Source organism: Vicugna pacos, chromosome 5 (assembly GCF_048564905.1).
Source record: "Vicugna pacos chromosome 5, VicPac4, whole genome shotgun sequence".
NCBI lineage: Eukaryota > Metazoa > Chordata > Mammalia > Artiodactyla > Camelidae > Vicugna > Vicugna pacos.
This window is the reverse complement of record NC_132991.1, coordinates 76,441,649-76,464,401: the sequence shown is the minus strand read 5'-3', so window position 1 is coordinate 76,464,401 and position 22,753 is coordinate 76,441,649. Positions and strand designations below refer to the sequence as shown.

At 38.0% G+C, this 22,753-nt stretch overlaps 1 protein-coding gene across 1 annotated transcript in view; it reads right to left on the bottom strand.

Annotated features, from left to right (window-relative positions):
• Positions 1 to 223: 223 nt before the first annotated feature.
• Positions 224 to 22,753, bottom strand: part of TMEFF2 (transmembrane protein with EGF like and two follistatin like domains 2) — a 221,561-nt gene continuing 199,031 nt past the window's right edge. Inside the window, exons 8-10 of the mRNA XM_006207290.4 lie at positions 6,059 to 6,182; positions 4,057 to 4,215; positions 224 to 613 (exon numbers count right to left, since the gene is read on the bottom strand). Coding sequence (XP_006207352.1) covers positions 517 to 613; positions 4,057 to 4,215; positions 6,059 to 6,182 — 380 coding nt within the window. The 3' untranslated portion in view covers positions 224 to 516. The remainder of the gene's footprint in view (positions 614 to 4,056; positions 4,216 to 6,058; positions 6,183 to 22,753) is intronic.

Below are 22,753 nucleotides of genomic sequence, written 5' to 3'. Positions count from 1 at the left end.
AAATATTTTATCCTCACTCGATATAAAGTAAATTATTTTTTCTCTTTTCCAATAACCATCATTTCCCTTGATCTTGGAATCACTCAAAACCTAGCCACTGAGTCCTGTATAAACTAATGCTCTGTCTCTAGATGTGGAGAAAGATAAAGTGCTGGTACCTGTACAGATTTTACTAGTTTGATTGTATTTACAGTTATGAGATACCGCAAATTTAAGACTGCCATTTTTTCTCATCACTGAGTATTTATTATATATAACAAATACATGGGAAAGAAAAAACTATATTGTGTGATATAAATAGTTTATTTACATTACAGAAAAACATCAAGACAATGTATACTATTTCAAATATATCCATACATAATCAAATATAGCTGTAGTACATGTTTTCATTGGTGTAGATTACCACAAATGCAAGGCAACATGTGTAGATCTCTTGTCTTATTCTCTTGTCTATAATACTGTATTGTGTAGTCCAAGCTCTCGGTAGTCCGGCCACTGTGCAACATGCTCCCTTTAGATTAACCTTGTGGACGCTCTTGTTGTGTTGTCTGAACTGTAGTGCCCTGTATTTTGCTTCTGTCTGTGAATTCTGTTGCTTCTGGGGCATTTCCTAGAAGGTTGGAAAGTTTACAGATCTTAGTCCAGTGCTATTACCTCAAGTTTGGTCCCACAATCACAGAGTGAAGTTGTGGATTCAGCAAATTATGAAAATATTTCAGATGAAAGACTTTATTATTAGCAGAAGCTGGAATTATTTTGGAAGAGGTTTTTCGTTTGTTTGATTTTGCTTCTCCTTGCAGTCGTCTTTAAGTGTCATTGAGAAGAATCGAAGAACAGAGGCAGAAGTTGAAGAGGAATACATTTCCCTAGTTCTCAATTGCTTGCATATCAAGGCACAGAGTGACTCAGTGCAGTGCAATCAAGCAAGTGCGAGCTCGTCTAATCTCATGTTAAAGGTCTTCAACACTTTCATATTTTAAATGTCCTAAGAATGAACATTATATTGACATTTCAAAGCTACAAGTTTAAATCCTATCAAACCAGAGAATGAGCCACCTGTTAATATTGGATATGTAATGGAAAGGGATATTGTTTTGGTTCAGCCTAATATCATTTTTGTACATTAATACTATAAGCTAGAGATGTAAATTGATACCAACTATTTAGCTTCTATAAAAAGTTAATATTTGGTTAAATTATCTGAAAAGCTCTGATCTAGTGTCTTTTCTCTTATAATAAAATAATGCTTTGATGACACAAATAAAAATAACACTGTAAAGTTTGTATAAAATCCTATTATAATAAGCTGTAGGGTATCAGAAAATATATATCCATATATATGTTCATATATGAATCTATACATATATATAGTAGGTATATATGTGGGGTTTTTTGGGAAGAGGATAAAGCTATCAAAATGAGTATGGAGCTGGAAGTCACAGTCCCAGCAACTGGGAGCTAGAAATAAAAATGTAGAAAATCTCAACAGGGCAACTCTCATTTCAGAACATGTCTCTCGATGTCTGTATTTTTTATGACACATGTTGTATTTAGGAGAAGGGCAGATGTTTGACTGAAACAGTAAAAACAAGGGGAAGGAATTAGAGAAAAAAGAAAAAAGCAAAGTTGGAAGAGGAGACAAGAAAGAAAAGAGGTAGAAAAGAGGAGAAACCAGGTGATGACAAGATTAAGAGAAAACTGAAGAGAATGAGGGGAACTGTGCTTGGTGTGATTTTGTAAATCTCTTAGCAACTAGATGTTTTGGAATAGGTCTTGACAGACAAATGTTGCGAGATCACCAGGAAGGGAGGGTTTGGACAGGAAGGGTTTTGCAGGAGCATGGCCTAGTTGGAAAGTCTGGTTTTTGAGCAGAATATTTTCAAGTGAATGAAACAAATCCATACTGAGAACAGTGTGGTTTATTGACTAGTATAACTCCTGGAAAGACTCTGGAAAGCTTGGACAGCCTAGGACAGATTTATAAAATGCATTACCATAATGCTAATTTAGCTCATGTGCTCCTTCTCCTCCTCAAAGTAAACAGAAGATAGCTTTTGTTTCAACATGGAAGCTAAAACGGCTATATGCTTTTAAAAAGTGGCTTGCCTAATTTGGAGCTCAGTTTAGGTTGTCCTGGACATCAGAATACAGACATAATGACCAGCCAAGGGGCAGTGTGAGCAGTGGGTGAGTGCACAGGCTCTGACACGAGGCAGCCTAGACTCCATTTCTGCCCTTGTTGCTCAGCAATTTACTGACTTCTCATACCGCAGGGTCCCTATCTCCAAAAAGGGGATAACTGTTCCTTCTTCACAATGCTATCAAATGTATATACATATGTGTGTGTGTATACATATATGATACATGCACACACGTATATACAGACACACAATTCCTGGGGAAGTAAGGACCCTGTGTATTCCAGTTGTTTTTAGTATGTATGGGAATGAAACTGGGATTAATAACAGACTTGCAAACATCTGCTAAAGTATTTAAAGTTCTGCATTTTTGTCAATACATGAAGTAGCAAATCAAATTGTTAGGAGATTAGCTCTCCTAAATATGAATTTCATTTTTCATGTGCTGATACTGCTAAGCTATTAGAAGGCTCAAGACCCTTTGAGAAATATGGCACAGTTCCCTGTATTTTAGATTCCTTTCTGTCTTTTCTTTTCTGCTCAGTATTTTTGGTTTCTTGAGTTATCTTTATATTTCCCAGAATCTATTTTAATATAATCCATTGACTCACTTGGCATCTAAGTGTGAGAGTCGAGTTGATGAACTCAACTTGGCTCAGAGTAGCGCAAAGCTCCTGTCAATGATCTTCCCTTAATAAGCCTTTAGGCCAGGCAAGGATTTATGAACCATATTTTGTTTTTTTCAAGAGCAAATGCCACACTTGTCCTCAAAGAAGATAGCACAGTACAGATGCTAAGATGTATTATGGCCTTTATTTTCTAAAGATATGATACTTTCTTTTATATTCTTATCTTTTGAAAATAATTTTTTGGGAAGCATTCTGACTTACTGTAGAGCTGTACAAACAAATGAAAGTCTAAATGCCTTGCGAATTTGATACAAACCTTGAAAAACTTTCCAGGAGCTTTTCTCTCAAGCAGAGTAAAATCGAATCAGAATGAAGTCTCTTCAATAACATTTCTGGTTAGACAGGACATAAATAACATGCATTTGGCTTGGCATCTAATTCTTGCTTCCCATGAATTTGCACACTAATGAAGTTAAGCAAGTACCTGGCCTCACTCCTTTGCTCCAAACTCAGTGTCAGACATCACTGACTAATCATGGTTTTATTTCCTGTTGAAACTGAATGAGATCTCTGTATCTCTCTCAACAGAGCTTTCCAGGAAGCAATTACCATTTGATTGCTATTTGGTATGAAACCTTGTTGTGAAATTTGCTCCATGTTTCCTTATATCAAGGTTTTCATGTCCTACAAAATAATCTTCTCATTATAATGATTTTCTTCGAATTTTGTGACTAAAAGTTATTCTATCACCTTAAGATAAAAATGTATTTGTTGTTTATACCAAATATGTTAAAAATGATTATACCTGAGAGTTATACTGGGAAATATAAGTGCCATAAATGAGAGCTATAATTGAATACTTTTTTAGGCCTTGTATAAAATCTATTCTGACCTCATTTGGCATACTGATCTGGGTAAGGAAGGAAACACTGGTCATTAACATCGTCTGTCATTAGTTTGAATGAAGACTGACTTTTTATAGTTAAAAGAAAAGAGCATATTTAAACAAAGATTGGTATTACACATTAGAAGGGAAAAAAAGACCTTTGCTTAGGAAATAAATAACCCTCATCATAATGCAAAAGTAAGGAAAATAACTTCTACCAGTCCAGAATGGAAATCAGTATCTTTCCGTTTGGCTGTTCAGATGCTGTTGTGATGAGGAAATAGGACTCCAGGGAATGAATAGTTGTAGAGCCCCTGAAGGGACTTGTACTTAGCGTGATCTGATTAAGAGAGGAGAAACGACACATCGCTTTATGTGGCCACTGAGTGCACTTACTGACCTTGTGATGCAGAGGACCACCACACAGATGACAGCAATCTGCACCGTTCCGATCACGGCTGCGATTAAGACATACTGAAATCGAACAGGGCCGGGAACAACGTACAGTACACTGTAGTCCTTTTTCTCACAGTGTTGTCCAGTATAACCAGCATCACACCTGGAAGAAATCATAGTGTTCAGTCACCTGTGGCTGCTGGACCCATTTTTATAGTTGGCTGATGGGCATTTATCATCATTGTGAAATTAGAGCTTTTTGTTTACCTCTCATATAAAAATAGTACTCCGTAGATATGTTTCTCAAGTACCTGCTTTCAACAAGGTCTCTTTGTGTTTTTGATTTCAAAGACACATGGTTTGTTTTTATACTTGTAATAATAGATTTTGAAGATAGAAGGGTTGGGAGATAATTTGTGGTGCTACTATAGAGAGACAACAGATGCCCAGGAGCAATTGTTCTTTCTATATATATTTTTTTTTCTGATGAGTTTTATGTTTTATTTAACTTGCTCTTTAATCAACCTAAGTCTACATAATTACTTGAGAAAAGGCTTGTTTCTGATGACATATTTATAAAAAGTAGTGCTATTCATTTTTGAATAAAGGATTCTTTATGCTACTGTTAGCATAAGTGTTTAAAAAAATGTTAGAGTCAGAGGCACAACAAGAGTGATTTCTTCAATTTGCCGGTCATAAAGTTGTCCACTTATGTTAGAAAGTCAAATTTCAGTAGAAAAAAAATTAATTATGAAGTAGGCAATTAAGTTTGGCAAAACATGTGCTATTCATCTGAGAATGAATGCTGCCCCTCACTCACCAGAAAGCTCAGGTAGACAATCTCATGCTAGAATTAGTATTTGACAATGAAATGAGGAAACACCTCACATGAAAACAATACTAATGGGGACCAGCTTGTCATTGACTTTGTGCAACTATTTTTTGGTACTTCACTTTGAATTTCTCATAACTGCATCCTGGGATCTTGTCTTCTGCATCAGAAGGGTTTAATGATGATGACTATGCTGGGGATGTCAGGGTAGCAGGAGCTTCCTCTCACACTGCCTGGCTTTACTGGAAGGCAGGTGCTGGTGATTCAGTGAAGGAAAACAGGAAAGGAGGACAGTCCTTGAGCAAGAGAGAGAGAGAGAAAGAAAGAAGAAGAGGGAGAAGCAGAAGAAGAGAAAAAGAAGAAGGGGAGGGAAAAAGTGATATGCATTCCACCGTATAGCAATACACAACCTATTTCATCACATGCCATGTGCATATTCCTTTAATAAAAATACATTTGCTTTTTCACTTTGGCTTTATCATCCCTGAAATAATTCTGTTCTATCCATGAGTATTCAGCAGATATTTGTATGTATTAACTAAATCCAGACAAGCAGTTTCTTTGTGTCTCAACTGAGTTTGAGTCTGTGGAGATGCAGCTAATAATCTCACTACACGAGTCTTGTGGATAGCAGATCCACAGAAAAGAGTGTTTGCCTAGCTAAACCAAGATTGATGATATTTACTGGAAGACCTGAAGGACTTTGGAAAAGACGACCTCCCAAAAGCAACTATGTTATCTCAGGTACTGAATGGATGGATGTAAGACCCAGCCATTCCTTTATTTGAGAAATATTTACCAAGTACCTGACATGTGTCAAGCACTGCTCTCTGTCCGTGGGAGAGAGTGGTGAATAAAACGGAGGAGGCTGTGTCTTAAAAGAGCTTGCAATGCCCAAAGTACAGTGTAACATTTTACCTGAAGAGTGTATATAGTGATGTGTTACATAGTATTCGGGTATATAAAGCACAGGCATTTTGTTGTTTTCTAGTTTGTGTGTGTGTGTGCATGTGTGTGTGTGTGTGTGTGTGTGTGTGTGTATAGGAGAGGCAGAGAAAAGCTTAGCTGCTGATCACCCATTCAGGCAGAATGCCATCCAACTCTGTAAACATTCAGAATGTAGTGTCTATATTTTTACTTTACACATTTAAAAGTTAAAGGGTGAAAACATTACCTGCAAGATGGCTCCTGCATATTGATAGAGTGTTCGCACTTCCCGTGCATGCAGAAGCCATTGTAATGTTCTGGGCAAGGTATGTGGTGTTCTCTGGCACTTTCTTCTAATTTGTTAGCATTCTCTGTGAATACAGATAAAAGCAACACCCCCATAAATACTTTCTTAGCCTGGTAAGATCAACCAGTGCGTTACAAAGCAGAGCTACAGTAGGCAGAGACATTTAAAAGGGCACGAATTAAAAGGCCATGCTTCAGAAGAAAGAGGGAGAAAGAATTGAAAGACTGATGTCTCTACAATTGTGTTTAGAGATGAAACTGCAAAATTACCCAGTGCTTTTCATGCTTTTATGCAATTTCCTACACCTTTAAGAGCCAGTGGTGTTTCTATGAGTTGTCAGACAGCTTTAATTTTCCTTGTGTAGAGACCATACATTGATCATAAAATAATTCAAAAAGAAATATCCTATTTTTTGAATTTCAAAGCCCAGCATAATGTCCCTAAAAGTAAATTGCTGTAATACCTTGATGCTCTCAGTGTGGGAGCTTAAAAGTTAAAACATGGCCATGTTCAATTGTTAAACAGAAGTTTTCCAAAACCAAATGCAGATTTCAACAAATGTATTCTTTCAGGCTTTTTTCGACTACTGTGAACATGAATTTTGCCAGCACCCATCCATTTTCTTATTGCCTAAATAAAGCTATTGAAAGAGTAAACGTTATTTCAGAATCACTTATGTAGACACTAACACAGTATATACTGAATGCTGTAAGTGTATTCCAATTCATATTAGTTGGCCTACGTTAGCAATGTTATGTGAAATTTAAACTCATGATAAAGAAAAGACTTGTGTTCTAAAATTAACCCTTTCCTGGGTTATTAACAAGTTTTGTTTTTTCAAGTTTCTATGAAGATAAAATATCTTTATAGAGACCTGACCTTTATCTGACCTTTGTTAGTCTAAATATGTTTGCTTCTTATTTGTAATGCCATCTCTCAGTGGTCTTTCATTCTTTATAAGTTCATAATATAAAGTTTTGCCTTTTTTGAGTTTCTTCTATCATCTGAGACCTGATACACTTTAAAATTCTTGCTTAAACGCATAAGAAATATAACTCTCTTGACGTCAATCTGAAGACACTTTTCAGCACCACAGTAATTGGTCAGCAGTAATGGATTCTTCCAATGATGGCAGATTGAGAATAAATTGCTATTTGTATGAAATGGATTATTTCCTATCATTTCCGTATAGGGGTATGATTTTTTATTGTAGTGCATCCTTATAATTTTTGCTGGCAGTCACAGATGATGACAGTATTCATCATGAGAAAAAAATGTACCTTCAGTATCAGTGAATTAGACTAATATATTATTTATGTTTAAGCAGAGCTATGAAATATCTACACATGTTAAGATCTAGGTGTCCTCTGCAAAACAGTAAAGTTTGAAGTGAATTGTTAAATATGTTAAGTGCTTTCTTGTGTAGGGATATTTATGTTCATTGGTATGATGGGTAATATTTCAAATTACAGACCCAAGTTAATAAAGGATTTATCATAAACATGCTGAAGAGACTAGAGATGACATGTAAATCATTCATTTTTTTTTCTGTATCTGGTCTCCTTACCTATTTAGGTAATCTTTTGTTTGCATTATAATATTTCTACTTTGATAATTATTATTAAACTGAATGAACTACTTCCAAAGAAAAGACTAGGAATATACAGAACTTTCTATTTTGGTTCCTTCCATTCTTCCAAGTTACTTTGGGCTTTTGTGTCATAGTGTTTTTGGTAACAAATCACACCTGCAGTAAGACAACGCAGCAAAACTGAAATGGAAAGTGTGGGTTACAATTTCCAATATGGGACTATGTGACCAAAGTAGGAGCAGGGCATTTAGAGACACCTTGAGATGGCCTGCCATCTTTCATGAATCCATGAAGACTCGGCTCATTCCGTGCCTCGGCTGGGAGGCTACAAGCCAGGGTGGTCAAACCATGCACCTGCTGTTGAACGACAACTTTAGCTGTGGGGTTTGCCAGCCTCGCTGCTGATGTAATGAACCAGCACTGATTTTCCCCTCTTATTTCTGGATCTTCTCTCCATAACAAACTATTCAACATTTCTATTTAGTGTTCGTTAGTAACCCTTCAGTGCTTCTGCACACCTGTATGTAGGGGAATTTCCGTTACTTCCCTGCATTTCAGTTGTACACTGTGATTTCTGTCAGAGTATTTTTCAAACACATCTTATTAGGGCTATTTTTCTTTCTGTCAGTTGCAAAAGAATATCAAGAATTTTCTTAACTCAAAATCCATTTCTAAGGCTATTTTATGTTCAACTTTGTCCCTCTCCCCATACTGCTTTTGTTTCTGGATTTGTGCCATATCCACAATCAGGAACTGAAAAGTCAAGGGCAAAACAAGAGGTTGTTTGAGTGAGACTGTTGTCTTAGCAGAGTAAGAGCTGGATATGTTCACAAAGTTCATTATCCAGACTGGATGATCACGTGGGAGGGGAATAGTTTCCATCCTAGAATCGGCTAATTAGTTTACACCATTCCTTATGAGCTTGGAGTGCTCTGTTATGCTGCTCACAGGATACTGTCAAATAAGAAACTTAGAGAGATTGAAAATAAATGAGTAGAAGAAATGATCCCTGGGCAAGAAAATGAGGGATCATCAATATATGTCAACGAATTTATAGTCAGTCCAAACAAGTAAACCAGTTGATTGAAAACCTGAATACATAACCACTTCTAGTAATGCAATAGACATGTTTTAGAAATGAGATTTAAGTATATTAGGAAGAGTAGATACACAGAAATCTGATATCCCAACCAAATGTACGTATGGGCCATGGTGGGTCTTTGTGATCCTGATGTTTATGCAGAGGTATTCAAGCCATAACAATGCATTTAAAGATTTAAAATCACAGAAAAATGATACTTTTGGGGTCTGTATGTTTTCTCCAGTGACTGACAATTTAGGCATCAACTTCTCTGTTCTCCATTTAAAAAGAGTTTTAATGTCAGGGTTGTGCTCTTTCTTCTAAGAGAGAGAATGATGATGGTAGAAACTCTTCTGTGTCTTTGTTTAAAATCCTTGTCCAGTTTCCTGTTTAAATGTTTACAAATGGTTTGTTCTGAATGAGATCCTGCCTTCTTTAAGAAACCAGTTTCTGGTAAAATCTGAGTTACTTGCAGCAGAGCTAAAAGGGCTGCATGCGCCTTGCCAGTCAGCATTCCCGTCAGGAGTTATGGAAGTGGGCTAGTCTAAAGCACAGCTCCACGTGCTGTTTCTATGCTGGGGCTTTTGGGGAAGAGACAGGGTGAGCCCAAGAGACAGAGGGGATGGTGAATGGCAAGCCTTTGCTTTATCACAAGTCAAGTAAGGTAAGTGGATCAAAAGGGTGCTGAGCCAGGCATTGCAGTTTAGAGACTTAAATCGACTACGGCGTGTGTGTGTACTTGTGGAGTGCGTGTGTACATGTGTGTTTACCATTACCCCTGCCTTCTTCCCAAAAAGCTGAAAATAAGACGTTGTTCAGAGAAGTAATCTATCAAAACCACACCTTACGGATTGAAGCAGAAATATGGCTGTAAAATTAGACTAAAACTATTTCTGTATCTGAAAAAGGATGTTTCACTTTGCATAAGGGTTGGAGCTTTTGGCAAAAGAATCTGAGTGTCACGCTGTGTTGTGTATTCAAGCACTTTCCAGGGTGGTGTGCCCTGAGAAGCCAACTTGAACTAGCAAATCCAGAGTGCCCAGCTGCAGAGATGGACGCACTAGACTATCAGTGTCTAATGCTATTAAATATTCACTCAGTCAACCCATTTCTCTTGTTTCGATGCTCTGCTCTCTGAGCAGGGTTAAAATAATTTGACTTCTGTGTAGCCGACAAATTGGGAACGGCTTTGAGAGTACCACCTGGATATCTTATTTATTTGACAGTTATGTATTGCATTTGAGTGAACTGAATAGTTCTGAGTTTCCCTGCATTTTGGGGGCACAAGTCAGCTTTCTTCAGCCCACTCAACTCTGGGGTTTCGCAAGATCAAATTTATGCACCTGTAGGCTAAAGGACCAGACCCCACACATAGTGCCCTACAGTCTGGGAGGACTTCGGGGAGCTGATCAGATGATACTTCTCTGGAGACAGCCCTATTTTGTTTTAATTGGGACTTCCTTTGGTGTATATACAGATCATCCAGGCCACTGATTCCCCAGGGGGAATCTGATCCTGTGTAAGGATTTCAGAGTAAGTTGGAAAGATCCTAAACTAGAAGTATCATCAGGATTTAGAGGATGTTTTAAGGAGGCCGGTTTCTACTGCAAGTTTTTAAGCAACCAGAGCTCCTCAATAGGGGAAGGAGTTACATAGTGAAGTAGTGAGTTTGTGGGGGTATTCAAATTTCTCAGATGTGTTACTATTTCTCAGATGTTGCAGAGTGTTCTGTATGGTAGGTTGGATTATTTCAGATCTCTAGGTTCTTTGAATTTTAAGAGTAACATTTATTTCTTTTGCTCATATTTACTTATCATGGATTACTAATAAATAGTTATTGAAAAATATTATTTTTGATATTCTGGGGAAAAGAAGTGGAGACATTATTTAGATATAGTAAACAAAGGAAATCACTTTGCCTTAATTATGGGGGCATTTTACTTTTTCAGATCGTGTAAAATATCTTAAATATTTACCATGTCTATAATTCAGATATCCTAGTATAAAGTGATCTTCATTATGTATTGTCTTCCTTATGGGGAACAATATGTTTGTGAATCTAAATTCAATTTTTTTACATCATGCTTTAACATCACCAATTATCTCAACAAGTGCATGCATGTGAGTTGTACAGTTTGGTTTCTTATCTTTTCAACTATCTTTTCCTGTGGACACACAAAATGTGCCACATTTTCCCAGCAAACTAAAATTTCAATTTTGGATGTATTTGTATAAAACTTGTATTTTTCATGTTTCATAACAGTACAAGGAAACACCAGCTCTGAGATATTCATGTACTTGCATCCCTGTTGTGACTACTTGATTTTACTCTTCTCCTTCTTACTGCCCTATCACCAAAACAGTTTGAAAATAATTTTATTAACCAACTAGAAAAAGAAAAACTACCTTTCTTTCCATTATGTTTACATTGTGCCTGGGACAGAAACAAATGATGAATTTAGAAGTAAAGTCATAATTGTCCCATTGTTGATTAGAATTGCTTTCAAAGGAGATATATAATTCTTATGATTTCCTGTCCTTATCAGGTAGAAACATATGGGGTGGCAGTAAAACCTTATATCTGGCTTGAATTGCAATCGAATTTTTTTTAAAGACCAGAAAAGCATTCCTATTGAACGGGTTCTGAATGTAATGCAATATTCTTGCACCTTAACCAATTCTATAATAACCTCACCTGCTGTCATGGTTTTTTCAAGGCACAGATGAGCAGAGGAGAAGCATCTCTCCTTTTTTAAGCCTCTAGGACAGAGACTCAACTGAGCATGCTAGCTAAAAGTGACAGACTAGCACAAGGGACATGGGCATGTGTCCTTCAATGGACACAATTGATTCTAAAGTTTTGTAAAGAGCAGAGACCCAGTCACAACATTCCTAATCTGTTAAAGATTTAGAAAAATAACTTCAAAATAGAGATCAAATCCTTCAGAGGCAACACATTCAACATTTCTTCTGCCAGTTGAACATTATCCTAGTTTTTCAGGAGAGTGATTGAAACTGTTTGGATCTCAAACTTTGCTAATTAGGTAAAGGTATGGGTTGGGAGCAGGACAGATGGAGATACAGAGAAATTCTTTCTTATCCTACCCTTGATCAGGCACTAATATTAAATGTGAAATGTGATTATCCACATCACCGCTTGCATATGTAAAAGTTCTTATTGGACATAAAATTAAAATAAAGGGGAAGAAAACTAATTTTCATGTTACTACATCCTCAGGCAAGACCTTATTGACACTATTCAAGAATTGCTTGAATTTCAATTGGAAAAAGTATCAGCATTGGAAATAGACATAGTGGTTTGAGGACTGGGGTGATTGAAATGCAACACTACTGGATGATTATTTGCATGGACTTTTATTATCTCGGGTTCTACTGGTAATATATTTACATGGATAAAAGCTAAGAAATCTTTAAAACCTTGGGAGAGGAATTTGTATGTACCATTTTAACTTCTGATATCCCAATGCAATTATTATAAAACTAAGGATTTGATATCACAAGTCTCATGCAGATTTAGCCACAAATTCTGGACTTCCAAGAAAAAAAAATTTGATTATTATTAGGAGAAAAATAAGCAGATCTTTAGCTATTTTCTCTGTCTTTTGCCTTACAAATGCTCTGCTGGCTTCAGGTGGCAAAGCCCTCCAGAAAGTGAAGGGAGCAGGCTACTGGGGGAATCTACGCTCTGCGTGCAATGGTCCTTTTGAAACTTCACCATTCAGTCAAGAGCCTATTAACTCTCAGCAAGTGGGTAACTCCTACAGGTTTAGAGGATTAAGTTGAAGACCTTTTAAAAATATAGTATTTCATGGAACTTTAGATGTCTTTGACAACACTTTGTAAACATCGGGCCTTGGGAAGAGTCAGGGATCTATGGTTCATTAGCCTCTCGGGGGTCCGGAGCCGGAGTTGCGTTAAGCTTATCTGGGGCAATTTGCTGCCACTCTCCCCACTGAGCTCTTGCTGCAGCGACCCTGCTCTCTTCCAAGCTGCTCTTCGAAGACAAAGTTTACTATAAACCTTAGAGAAAGAAAAAGATATGGGAAGCCATATTATGCCAAGGACACTCCCCTCTCCTTTTCTCTTCTGTCTTGAACTACAGGCTGTGAATTTCTGGCCAAATTAATTTGCTTAGCAGCTAGGACAGGTGTCCTTTCTTAGTGAGCTTCCTCGGTGACAGTGTTGCAAATGACAACCCAAGTGACAGAGTGTTCAGGTCCTGTCCACTTTTGTCTTCTGGGTTATGTGAGTCAAGCTCTTTTCTCCTTTATAAGCTGCATATGCAGCAGTGGATGAATAGTCAAGATAAACCTTCTCAGGTGACACATTTGTTTTCCTCTGTGACTCTGAAATTATTAGCCAATAGAGAATGAGGGCAATTTAAGCTGGAGCATTCACTACAGATTTAAATAATGTAGATAGGACAAAAAATTGACTTTCAGTAATTTGTTATATATAAATATTTCTTGAGTACCTACTATGTGACTGGCACTGTGCCATGTATTATTTGTAATATACTGTGTCTATTGGTTGTTTCCACATGATTTTGCTTGTTATCGTCTAAGCACAGCCAAGAAAACAGATCCTGAAGACAGGATGATAATAAATGTATCTACAGTTAACTGTAGAATCTACAACATGCCTAGCATTGTGTTCATACTTAGCATGACCAAAGTGTATTCCTTATTACAGCCCTGCAAAGTAAATTTATAAAAATCTGGTTTTACATAAGTGAGGAAACTGAAGCTCACATAGAAATTTGTCTTAGAAATTTATATAATTGATAAGCAAGAACTGGGTTCAAAACCAGGACTCTTTCCTGTGTAACATGCAGACCACTCAGTTAAGAACCTATTAAAACACAAGACAATGTCACCTCAATAGCTTATTTATTGCTTGCCTTTTATGACTTCTGACTCTGTATCTCACTTGGATCCTGCTGCTGCTCTGAAAGCCAGTTCTTTTCTTTTTCCATCCTTCTACCTTGGGAGAGATTTCTGGTCTAAGGCCAAGCCATCCTGACTCCCAACCCCTCCATCCTCATTAAGGGCTCTCTCCAGCAATGATCTCCTTTCTCTTCTGTATCTTTAACTTTCCTTTACTCTTTGTTCCTTGCCATCAGCATTTAAACATTTTCAAGAGGCTACCTTCTTAAGATAAAAATCCACCCACCACTCTCATCCGTGTCCCTTGGTGGACCTCTTCTCTTTTTCCCTCTTTGTAGCTAAACTTCTTAAGAGTCCCTCCTCCCGTTCTCCACTTCCTGAAGTAGCTCCCACTCACTGTTTCACCCACTGCTGTCTGGTCACCCCTTCAGACAACTGCTATGACAGGGTCAACCAACAACATCTTTGTTGCTAAAACCACTTGTCTCTTCTCGGACCTTAACTGTACCAATCTCTCAGTAATTTGATACAGTTGACCACCTCTTTCTTTTTGAGGTCTTTTCTGCCCTGGGCTTCCATACCACTTACCTCTTGTATTGTTTTGTTTTGTTGTTCCTTCATAGTCTATCTTGTGAGCTACTCTTTTCCAACTGATTCTTTAAGTGGTAATGCTTTCCTAAAGTTTTTCTTTTCTTTTTGCACTTTAAACATTCTCCCCGAGGGAGTTCATACTCACTCAAGGCTTCTATTGTCACCTGAATGCCTCTGACTTCCAGGTTCTGATTAGCCAGCCCAGATCACCTTGTAATAGGTGATCACAGTTTCACAGAGTTTCATATCTATATATCAAAGCACCGCATGCTTCACAGGCACCTCAAACTCATCCTTCTCCTCCCACTTCCTTGCCCTGCTTCTTATGCTAGGCATATTCATCCACTCATTGACCCAAACAAGAAATCTGGGTTTCACTTTCAAATTCTGAGTAAATCACCAAGTACTAGGATTTCTACTTCTTAAGGATCTACCAAGTTTGTTGATTTTTTTACACTTCTGTGGCTACTCTCTCTCTAAATCAAATCATCACTATCTCTCAGCTAGTCTCCAGTCTTGCCCTCTCTAGGTCAATTTTCCACACTAAAGCCAGAGTGACCTTTCTAGAACAAAAATATGAATTCATAATGACCCAGCTTAAGTCCTTCCCCGCAAAGAAACAATTCTTGATATTCCTCATTACTCCTCCAATGAATGAAATTTTAACGTTACTTAGAAGGTCACTCAGAATCTGGTCCCAGTTTCTCCATTCTCACCTCTTGTGATTCTCTTGCATCCTCCTACACTCATCATCTGAAATTTCTCTCTGCCCTCTGGGACTTCGCATCTGCAGTTTCCTTTATCTAGAATGTTCATTTCCCTTTTTATCATCCATTTACCTAACTCCTATGCATCGTTGAGGCCCCATTATTGACATTACTTCCTTTAAGGAACTTCTGTCGTCTTCTTCTCTGCCCACTCAGTCCGGGCTCATTGCCTTCCTTACCTAGCACCACTCCCCCTCCTACTACTTTTCACACCAAATCTTCATTGTCATTTACTTGTCTGTGTGATGCATTCGTTCATAAATTCCTTTTAAAGGCAAGTATTGTTGTCTGTCTTGTCTGTTTGTTTATTTTACCGCTGCAGTCTCTGCACTAGCAAGACCATAGCACACCAAAGATGATGGACACGTATTTTAAAAGAAAAGAAGCTCTCCTAGGTTAACTCACTGACACAGTTACCCAGCATGGAGGAGCTGCCAGAAACATCCAGAAGTTGTATCAGTAGAAAAAGGATGTTAACATTGTCATGGGAACAACTTACTGTAGGGCGAGGGTGGCATCAGAAAATGACTGAGGGGAGGCTGAGAATGACCTTAGGAAAGAGCGTCTGCTGGAGGAGTATGGCCACAGGCCCTGTAGAAATGGACCAGGAGAGAGGGATGTAGACCCTTCCTACAGTCTCTGGTAGGGCTAATGGAGACATGAGTACATCATCTAGTTTTTAAAATAATATTCCCTTTGTTAACCAAGGGAGTGTGATTTTAAAAGGAAGCATTTATAATCGCCTTTATGTAAAGATTGAAGAATTTGGAAAATTTAGTTCTTCTAGGTGGAAAAACTGATATCAGCATGCATGTCATATCTCAGACGTCATACTGGAAACTTGCATGGTCAATCCTGAATTCATAGATTCTAATTTGGCCGTTCACACTGTATCTCCAATATTATCCAGAAGTCAGAGATGGCTGAAATTTTTCAGGATAACAAAAAAAGGAAACATACTTAAAAAACAAAACACAGAGGCATTTCAAAATAAGAACTAGGATTATAAGTTAATAAAACAACTTCATTAGTTGTCTGTTTCTAAATACAATCCCCATTTTATTCTCATACTTAAAAAATAATAGATGGTAGACACAAACTCGAAGTGCAGATCAACTTGATGGCACTGCAGTGAATAAGGCTAGTGATCAGCTTGGTTTTCTACAAGAGCGCTCTGAAAAGAATTGGAGAGCTTTTATAGTTTCCTAAGCTAAGGAGCAAAACTATAATTTTTACTCTTCAACAGACTTTCATGAGCAGAGTCTCAAAAGTGCTTGAGAAAACACTAGGAATAATGTCAAATTCTCTATGGAAACAGCTTTAAAAGTGGACTTCTATTCTGGAAAAAATAAAAAGAAATAAATAAGTTCTAAAAAAAATTCGTTGTGAAAGCACTTCAGATAGCTAGAAATGTTATACAGTACATTTCAGTGGAATATTTAAGTTTAATATTTAATTCTAAACATTAATAAACTGCCTGGCCTAGAAATGCAGACAGCCACAATGGAAGATTCCTGAACAACATCTATAGGTGCAGAACCTTGGCATCTGGATGCTACAGAATCTTAGGAGACATCCTTGATACTCTGATACCCTCAAAGAAGTATGTGTATGCACTTGCATGAGTTTTTTATAAACGCAATTCTACTTTGATCTCTTATTAATGACAGGATTTAATGAGATACAGGAGTGGGTTAATATCCTAAAATTCTTCTTTTCAGGCCCATATTGCTCTTCTGGTGCAGACCCACCTTAACTGCTTGTCAAAAATAGATTTCCAGCTGAATCAGAATCCCCAGCTGAGGGGCCTGAAGTGTATCTTTTAAAAAAGTACCCCAGGCAGTTTTGACGTGCAGGTAATTTGGATCACAGTACTCCTGACTCCACCTAGCCGTTCCTCATCTGTCTCTGTCTCTGGACATCGAATGCTGTGTTTTCCTGTTCCCTGGATCCTTTCCCTGACAGTGGTGCTGGCGCTGCTCTCCCTTTGTGGTCCCAGTTCTACCTCAGCTCCTTCTCTGTAAGACGGATCTCAGCCAGCTGTTCCGTGTCCAGGAGTCTGTGAGCAATGGCTTGCCCTGTGCCGCTCTTCCCATGCCCATGTGATGAGACATCGGGGTCTTCCGCTATCAAGCCTTCCTTGATCTTGGTAGTCAGCCTGAACAATTCATTTTATTTTAGAAGGTCTTTGCCTCTTTTGAGAACTCGGCACTGAAATAATAGGCAGTGTGCCTGCAACAAATGCCGAGGTCTGTGAGGGACTTCTACATGTTGTCAAATCTCAGGTATCTTGAGACTAACTTTCGTAAATCTCCAGGCTTCTTTAATGGCTCTGTTAAATAACTAACAGAATAGCGACAAGAGCTCTCTGTGTGAAAGCAAATGAAGCATTCTCTTGGATATACAAACAAATGACATAGCTGAGAAAAGGTGTAGATTATATCAATGATTATGATTGGTTCAATTTCCAAATGGGAGGAAAGGAGTATTGGTCCATTGGTGATATTTTCAGACATTCAACTAGTCTGTAGAAAAGGTGAAATTGTGAGAGAAGTAATGGGGGCAGGAAAGAAGACAGAGAGAGGGAAATAAATGGAAGCAAAGTCACTATTTATGGCAGCGTGACAACTGGGAGAGAGAACGCTACAACAAACAGCGGGTGTTGGAACACAACAGTAGGGCAGTAGGGGAGCGACAGCTCTTCAGTTTGTTGGGCAGCACGAAACAGCCACCCCTGCTTCTAAACTGCAGACCTTAAGGACAATGGACACACTCTCTGGACCAGAATTTCCCACGGGGAGTTCTGGTGATGCATTGCTGCTTCCGGAGCAGGCTGCATGGAAATAAGTTTGGGAAAGAATAGATTAAACATAGTTATATGCGTTTCTTTCCTGCTGATTTTCTGAGTCCTTAAAAGGCTAACCTGCATTGTGAGATGCCTAGAAAGGACACACATTGTGGAGTGTTCCTAAACTCATCTGTCTAGGAAAACTCTCTTTTCTTTTTAGGAACATTTTGTAGGACTATCTCATTACACTCCATCCTGGGAAACATTGCATTAGACTACGGCAGCTCCAAATTTTTCACATTAGCACCCATATAGAAAAGGATAATATTTGGTTTTAGCAAACAGAGGAGACAGCTAGGCTGGAGGCTAGCCACTCAAGCCCCCTGACCCATCAGTAAGTTAACACACCTGTTACCCATTCAGGGCACACACGAAAGCTTTGCAATAAATTATACTTTCTCCTAGGGCAGAGACTGTGTATTATTTACTGTAATATCTCCAAGGTGCAGAACATGGACTAGCAACAAGTGGGTGTTCAACAAATAACATGAATAAATGAGCAATATGGCAGACGTGGGCAGTATATTTCAAAGTCTTCTGTACCTTGGTGTGGTGGCTTTCAAAAGATTAGTCCCCCTTAGTTTTTTTGCATCAAAGAGCCAGCTGCACTTAAGTGCTGTATCCTAAGGCACAGACAGTCCCTACCTTAAGTGACAAGGTAAGGTGTGATACAGTGGAGAAGCCTAGTCTGCACAGCAGAATGTATATCCTCAGTATGGCAGAATTAGGTGCAGAGGTGAAAGCCGTATTTGCCATACACTTCAGTCTTCTTCAGGGAAAGGCAAATGGCTAGAGGGCAAAAATGTGTTGCTAACCATAAAAGACAAGAAAGATATCCTATAAGTGACTTGAAAGTGCAAATATAGGTAATTGACAGGTTGATGCGTTTGCACATTTCTCCTGTATGATGTCATGGCCCAAAAAGGGCAGTTAGAAGATTTACAGCGCAGATTTAGACTCATTTACAAATTTGGAGTACTGCCATATGTTGGTACCTGACCAAATTAATGTAATTGATTCTCATTGACAGGGTTAGAAGGTATACCATCCCTTCTAATATTTAAGGATAAGATAAAATAATTTTAAGAAACAAATGCAGCCAATAGTGCTGAGTATTTTTGAAAGTTGATTTGATGTTTCAAATAAACATTCTAGATAAAATTGTTATCGAAAAAGTCATGGAGTCAACTCTAAGAATTATGTAGTTTTTACTAAAAAGGAATTTCTGAACATAGCATAGCCTCTGAACAGTTTCATGGTGTTGAAAGTTACTCTGTTTTGATGCTGTTTCTCAATTATCCCTTGGTACATGCCTGTGAATCAAGTATCTTTGTATTTAAGCAGAATAAGACTGTTACCAAAGGTGGTATGACTTCCTAAAATAAAACTTATAATGATGTGATAATCCGTCACAGATCTCCCACGTAGCCCCTCTTCAGCCTGTTCCAGAGACATGATAAAACCACTGGGCAAGTCTTCCATGCCCAGTATTATACTTTTTTCTTTTTTAATGTCAATAAAATCTTATAACTAGTGATTATTTGGTAAAATAATACCTAAATATTTTATTGGTTACTGCACTGGGTTTAAAAATGTCCTCCCAAAACTCACATCTATCTGGAACCTCCGAGTGCAAACTTTTTGGGAAATAATTAGTTCAGATGCTTTCATACTAGATTAGAGAGGGCCCTGAATCCAATGACTGGTGTTCTTGTCAGCAGGCCATGCGAAGATGCACAGTAGAAGGTCCTGGGAAGATGGAAGCAGAAACTGGGGCTCCGTTGCTATAAGTCAAGGAATGCAGGAGCCACCAGCGGCTGGAAGAGGTGAGGGAGGAGTCCCTCTTTGAGACTCTGGAAGGAGTGCTGCACTGCCAACACCTTAATTTCAGACGTTGGTCTCCGCAACTGTGAGATCATACATTCCTGTTGTTTTAAGTCATCCTTTTGTCCTTATTTGCTATGGGAGCCCTAGCAAACTAGCATAGTTACCATTTAGCAAACAAACTCTCACATTGATAAAATGCACTTTTTAATAGTCCGTGTGGAATCAATGAAAATGAACTGAAAGATTTGTTTCAGTTAGTATGTGACCTGTGCATTGTTGGTTTATGTTTATTTTCACAATGTAATTATTAATAGTGCCTCCTTTCACTCTCAAAATTGTCCTAGTTAGGGTGGTAAATTATATGACCACGTTGGTTTAAGCTTGTGTTGAAATATCTGTGGTTTATTGCATTTGCAACACAAAACTAATGTTTTAAGGCACTGATGTGCCAAAGGATGCTAATAACCACAATAAAGAATTTTTGAGAGGCTAGGGAGATTTTATGAGAGGGGTGCTGTTTTTGATTTATTAATTCATCTTATAAGAAAGACAGTTGTTTTACATTGTTCATGTCATACAACAAATGATGCTGCATTTTACCTTTATTAGAAAGAAGCAAATGGCCAAGAAGCAAACTAACGTCAATGAACTTTTCAACAAGATTCCGGGTACGTCTGGAGTATAACCCCCTTACGTCTTCTCTATCTGCATTTTCAGAATGCCTGAATAACTGATGCTATTATGGGATTCTGACTCATTAAGAAAATGCTGACATTTATTTAGCATCTTTTGTTTAAGAAGGATGGGAATTTAGAGTACTCCATTAAGAAAAGTTGAAGGTTAAATGTTCTGGTATTTGAAGTATTATCCTTTGGTTAAATACAAATCTTTTAAATTTAGGACAATGCATTCCTCTAATATCCTAAATAGCTGTGAATTCTCTCTTTCTCTTTTCTTCCCACTTTTGAACAATTGATCTGCTTCTGACACTTCCTTAATTTCTAGTCAGCGATAGCTTTGAGTGTAAAAGCTGCCCTAGAAATAATTAAGGATGTGGTCTTAACAGTTTCTTTCCACTTGGACAGCATTTAGGGCTTGAAATTTAGTTATTAACTAAGTGGTACTCTGTGGTCTCATAGTGTTAGTTTATCTTTTCATAGGCCTGACGCATTCCCAGTGTATAATTTACACTCCCCAAGTACACGGTTAACCACTCAAGAAATCAATAGGGGTTATAAAGCATGTACACATTTGAATTTGAAGACAGTCAAACACCTAGTTTATCCATTAGAAATATAATAGCTGGCACTTTGAATTGGGGCTTACAGGAAACTATTTTGGAACAGAAAAAGCACAAAAAGGCTATATCCAGGATGGGAGTCGAGTATAACGTAGGTGATGCCAGCAAGCCCCTCTCTTTTGCTACAATGTAGGCTGTCACTATCAACCCGCAACTTTTGGCTCTTGGAGTGTGACCATGTAGCCCTTTGGATCCAAAGGAGGTAAGAAAAATGTTTTCTCTTACGAAGTTTTGAAATTTACTAGACCTTGCTCCTACCTCTACCTAATTAACACATCCATTTATTCATCCATTTAAAAATACTGACTAATCTCTTCCTAAGTGCCAAATGCTGCAAGTACAGAGTGCACAGCAGTGAGTCAAACATTTCTCCTGTGAAGGTCATACATATCATACATGCAACATACAAGATCAAAACCAAACAAAACCTAGCATCTAAATCAGAAATGTTACAGGGAAAAGGAGTGTTCAGATAGAGCAGAGAAGGGCGGGAAGCCTATGTGAGAGAGAGGAGGGAAGGGTGTTGAAGAAGGAAGGATGAGAAGAATTCAGCCAGGTGAAGAACCCTCCGAGTGAGTGGCACACATGGAAAAAGACTCTAATGTAGAAAACAGATATTCCAGGAGCCAGCCTACAGCAGAGGGTTGCAAGGGGAGTAAGGAGAGGGCCAAAATGAAGTGGAGAGACCAGCAAGGTCCTTGCTATGCAGAACTTTGAACGCCACACTGAGGAATACCGATTTAATTTAAAGTGCAGTGGGAAAACACTTGGATAGTTTCAGGTAGATCTCACTGGTATGGAAAACGGATCATGGAGGGAAAACAGAGAAAGCGGGGAGAACAAATAGGAGAGCAGAGCCGAAGGGTAGGTGAAAGACAGCGCACAAGCCTTGGACTTGAGTAGCAGCAACAGAGGGGAAAAAAGTACATCTATTCCACATATGTCTTAGAGGTGGACTGAACACGACATATTTGCGTATTGTAAAAGGAGAGGAATGAATCAAAGATGACCAGGCTTTTGGCTTGAACATCTGGTTAGTGCCATTTTGTATGATGGGGAAGATTGCAGGAAAAATAATTAAACTCTGATGTATAAACATGACAGATCTCTGATAATGATTTTGGACACTGCATTGAAAACTCTATGTTTATGTTTGGGTATGTCTACAGAAGAATTGCTATTAACTGAAAGAAATTCATAGTTTAGTAGGAAAATTATCAGGGCTGGAATGTCTATTAATAATATTAAGCAAATTTATGATTTTTAATGGAAATCTTCTACATGGCGTCTAAAGTAGGGAGGACATTTATAATGGTCTACAAGGGATGTGGAGATATAAATGTAAAGGCAAGATAAGAAATACCATGAAATGAAAGGGAAGAATTAAACTATGAAGAAACATCAGTGAGGAATGCTTTTAAGTAAAGTATTTTTTCTCTCCTTTTGAAAAATTATCACAAGAAAGTAAGAATTATTGAAAGATAAGAAGTATGTAAATTTGCTCCCTTCAATGTCCATTATGTAACATAGATTCTACTTAGGCCAAAGGATTATTAAATAGTGTTATTATTTTACTCTGTTTAATGATTGACATGTCTAAACCCATTTTTGTAGCTATTGTTTTATTTGAGACTGCAACATCCCTAAATGTTAGGTGTGGTAAAGATATGAATGTGTGTGTATTTTTTTCCCTTGATACATTGGAGGGTATTGATATGTTGAA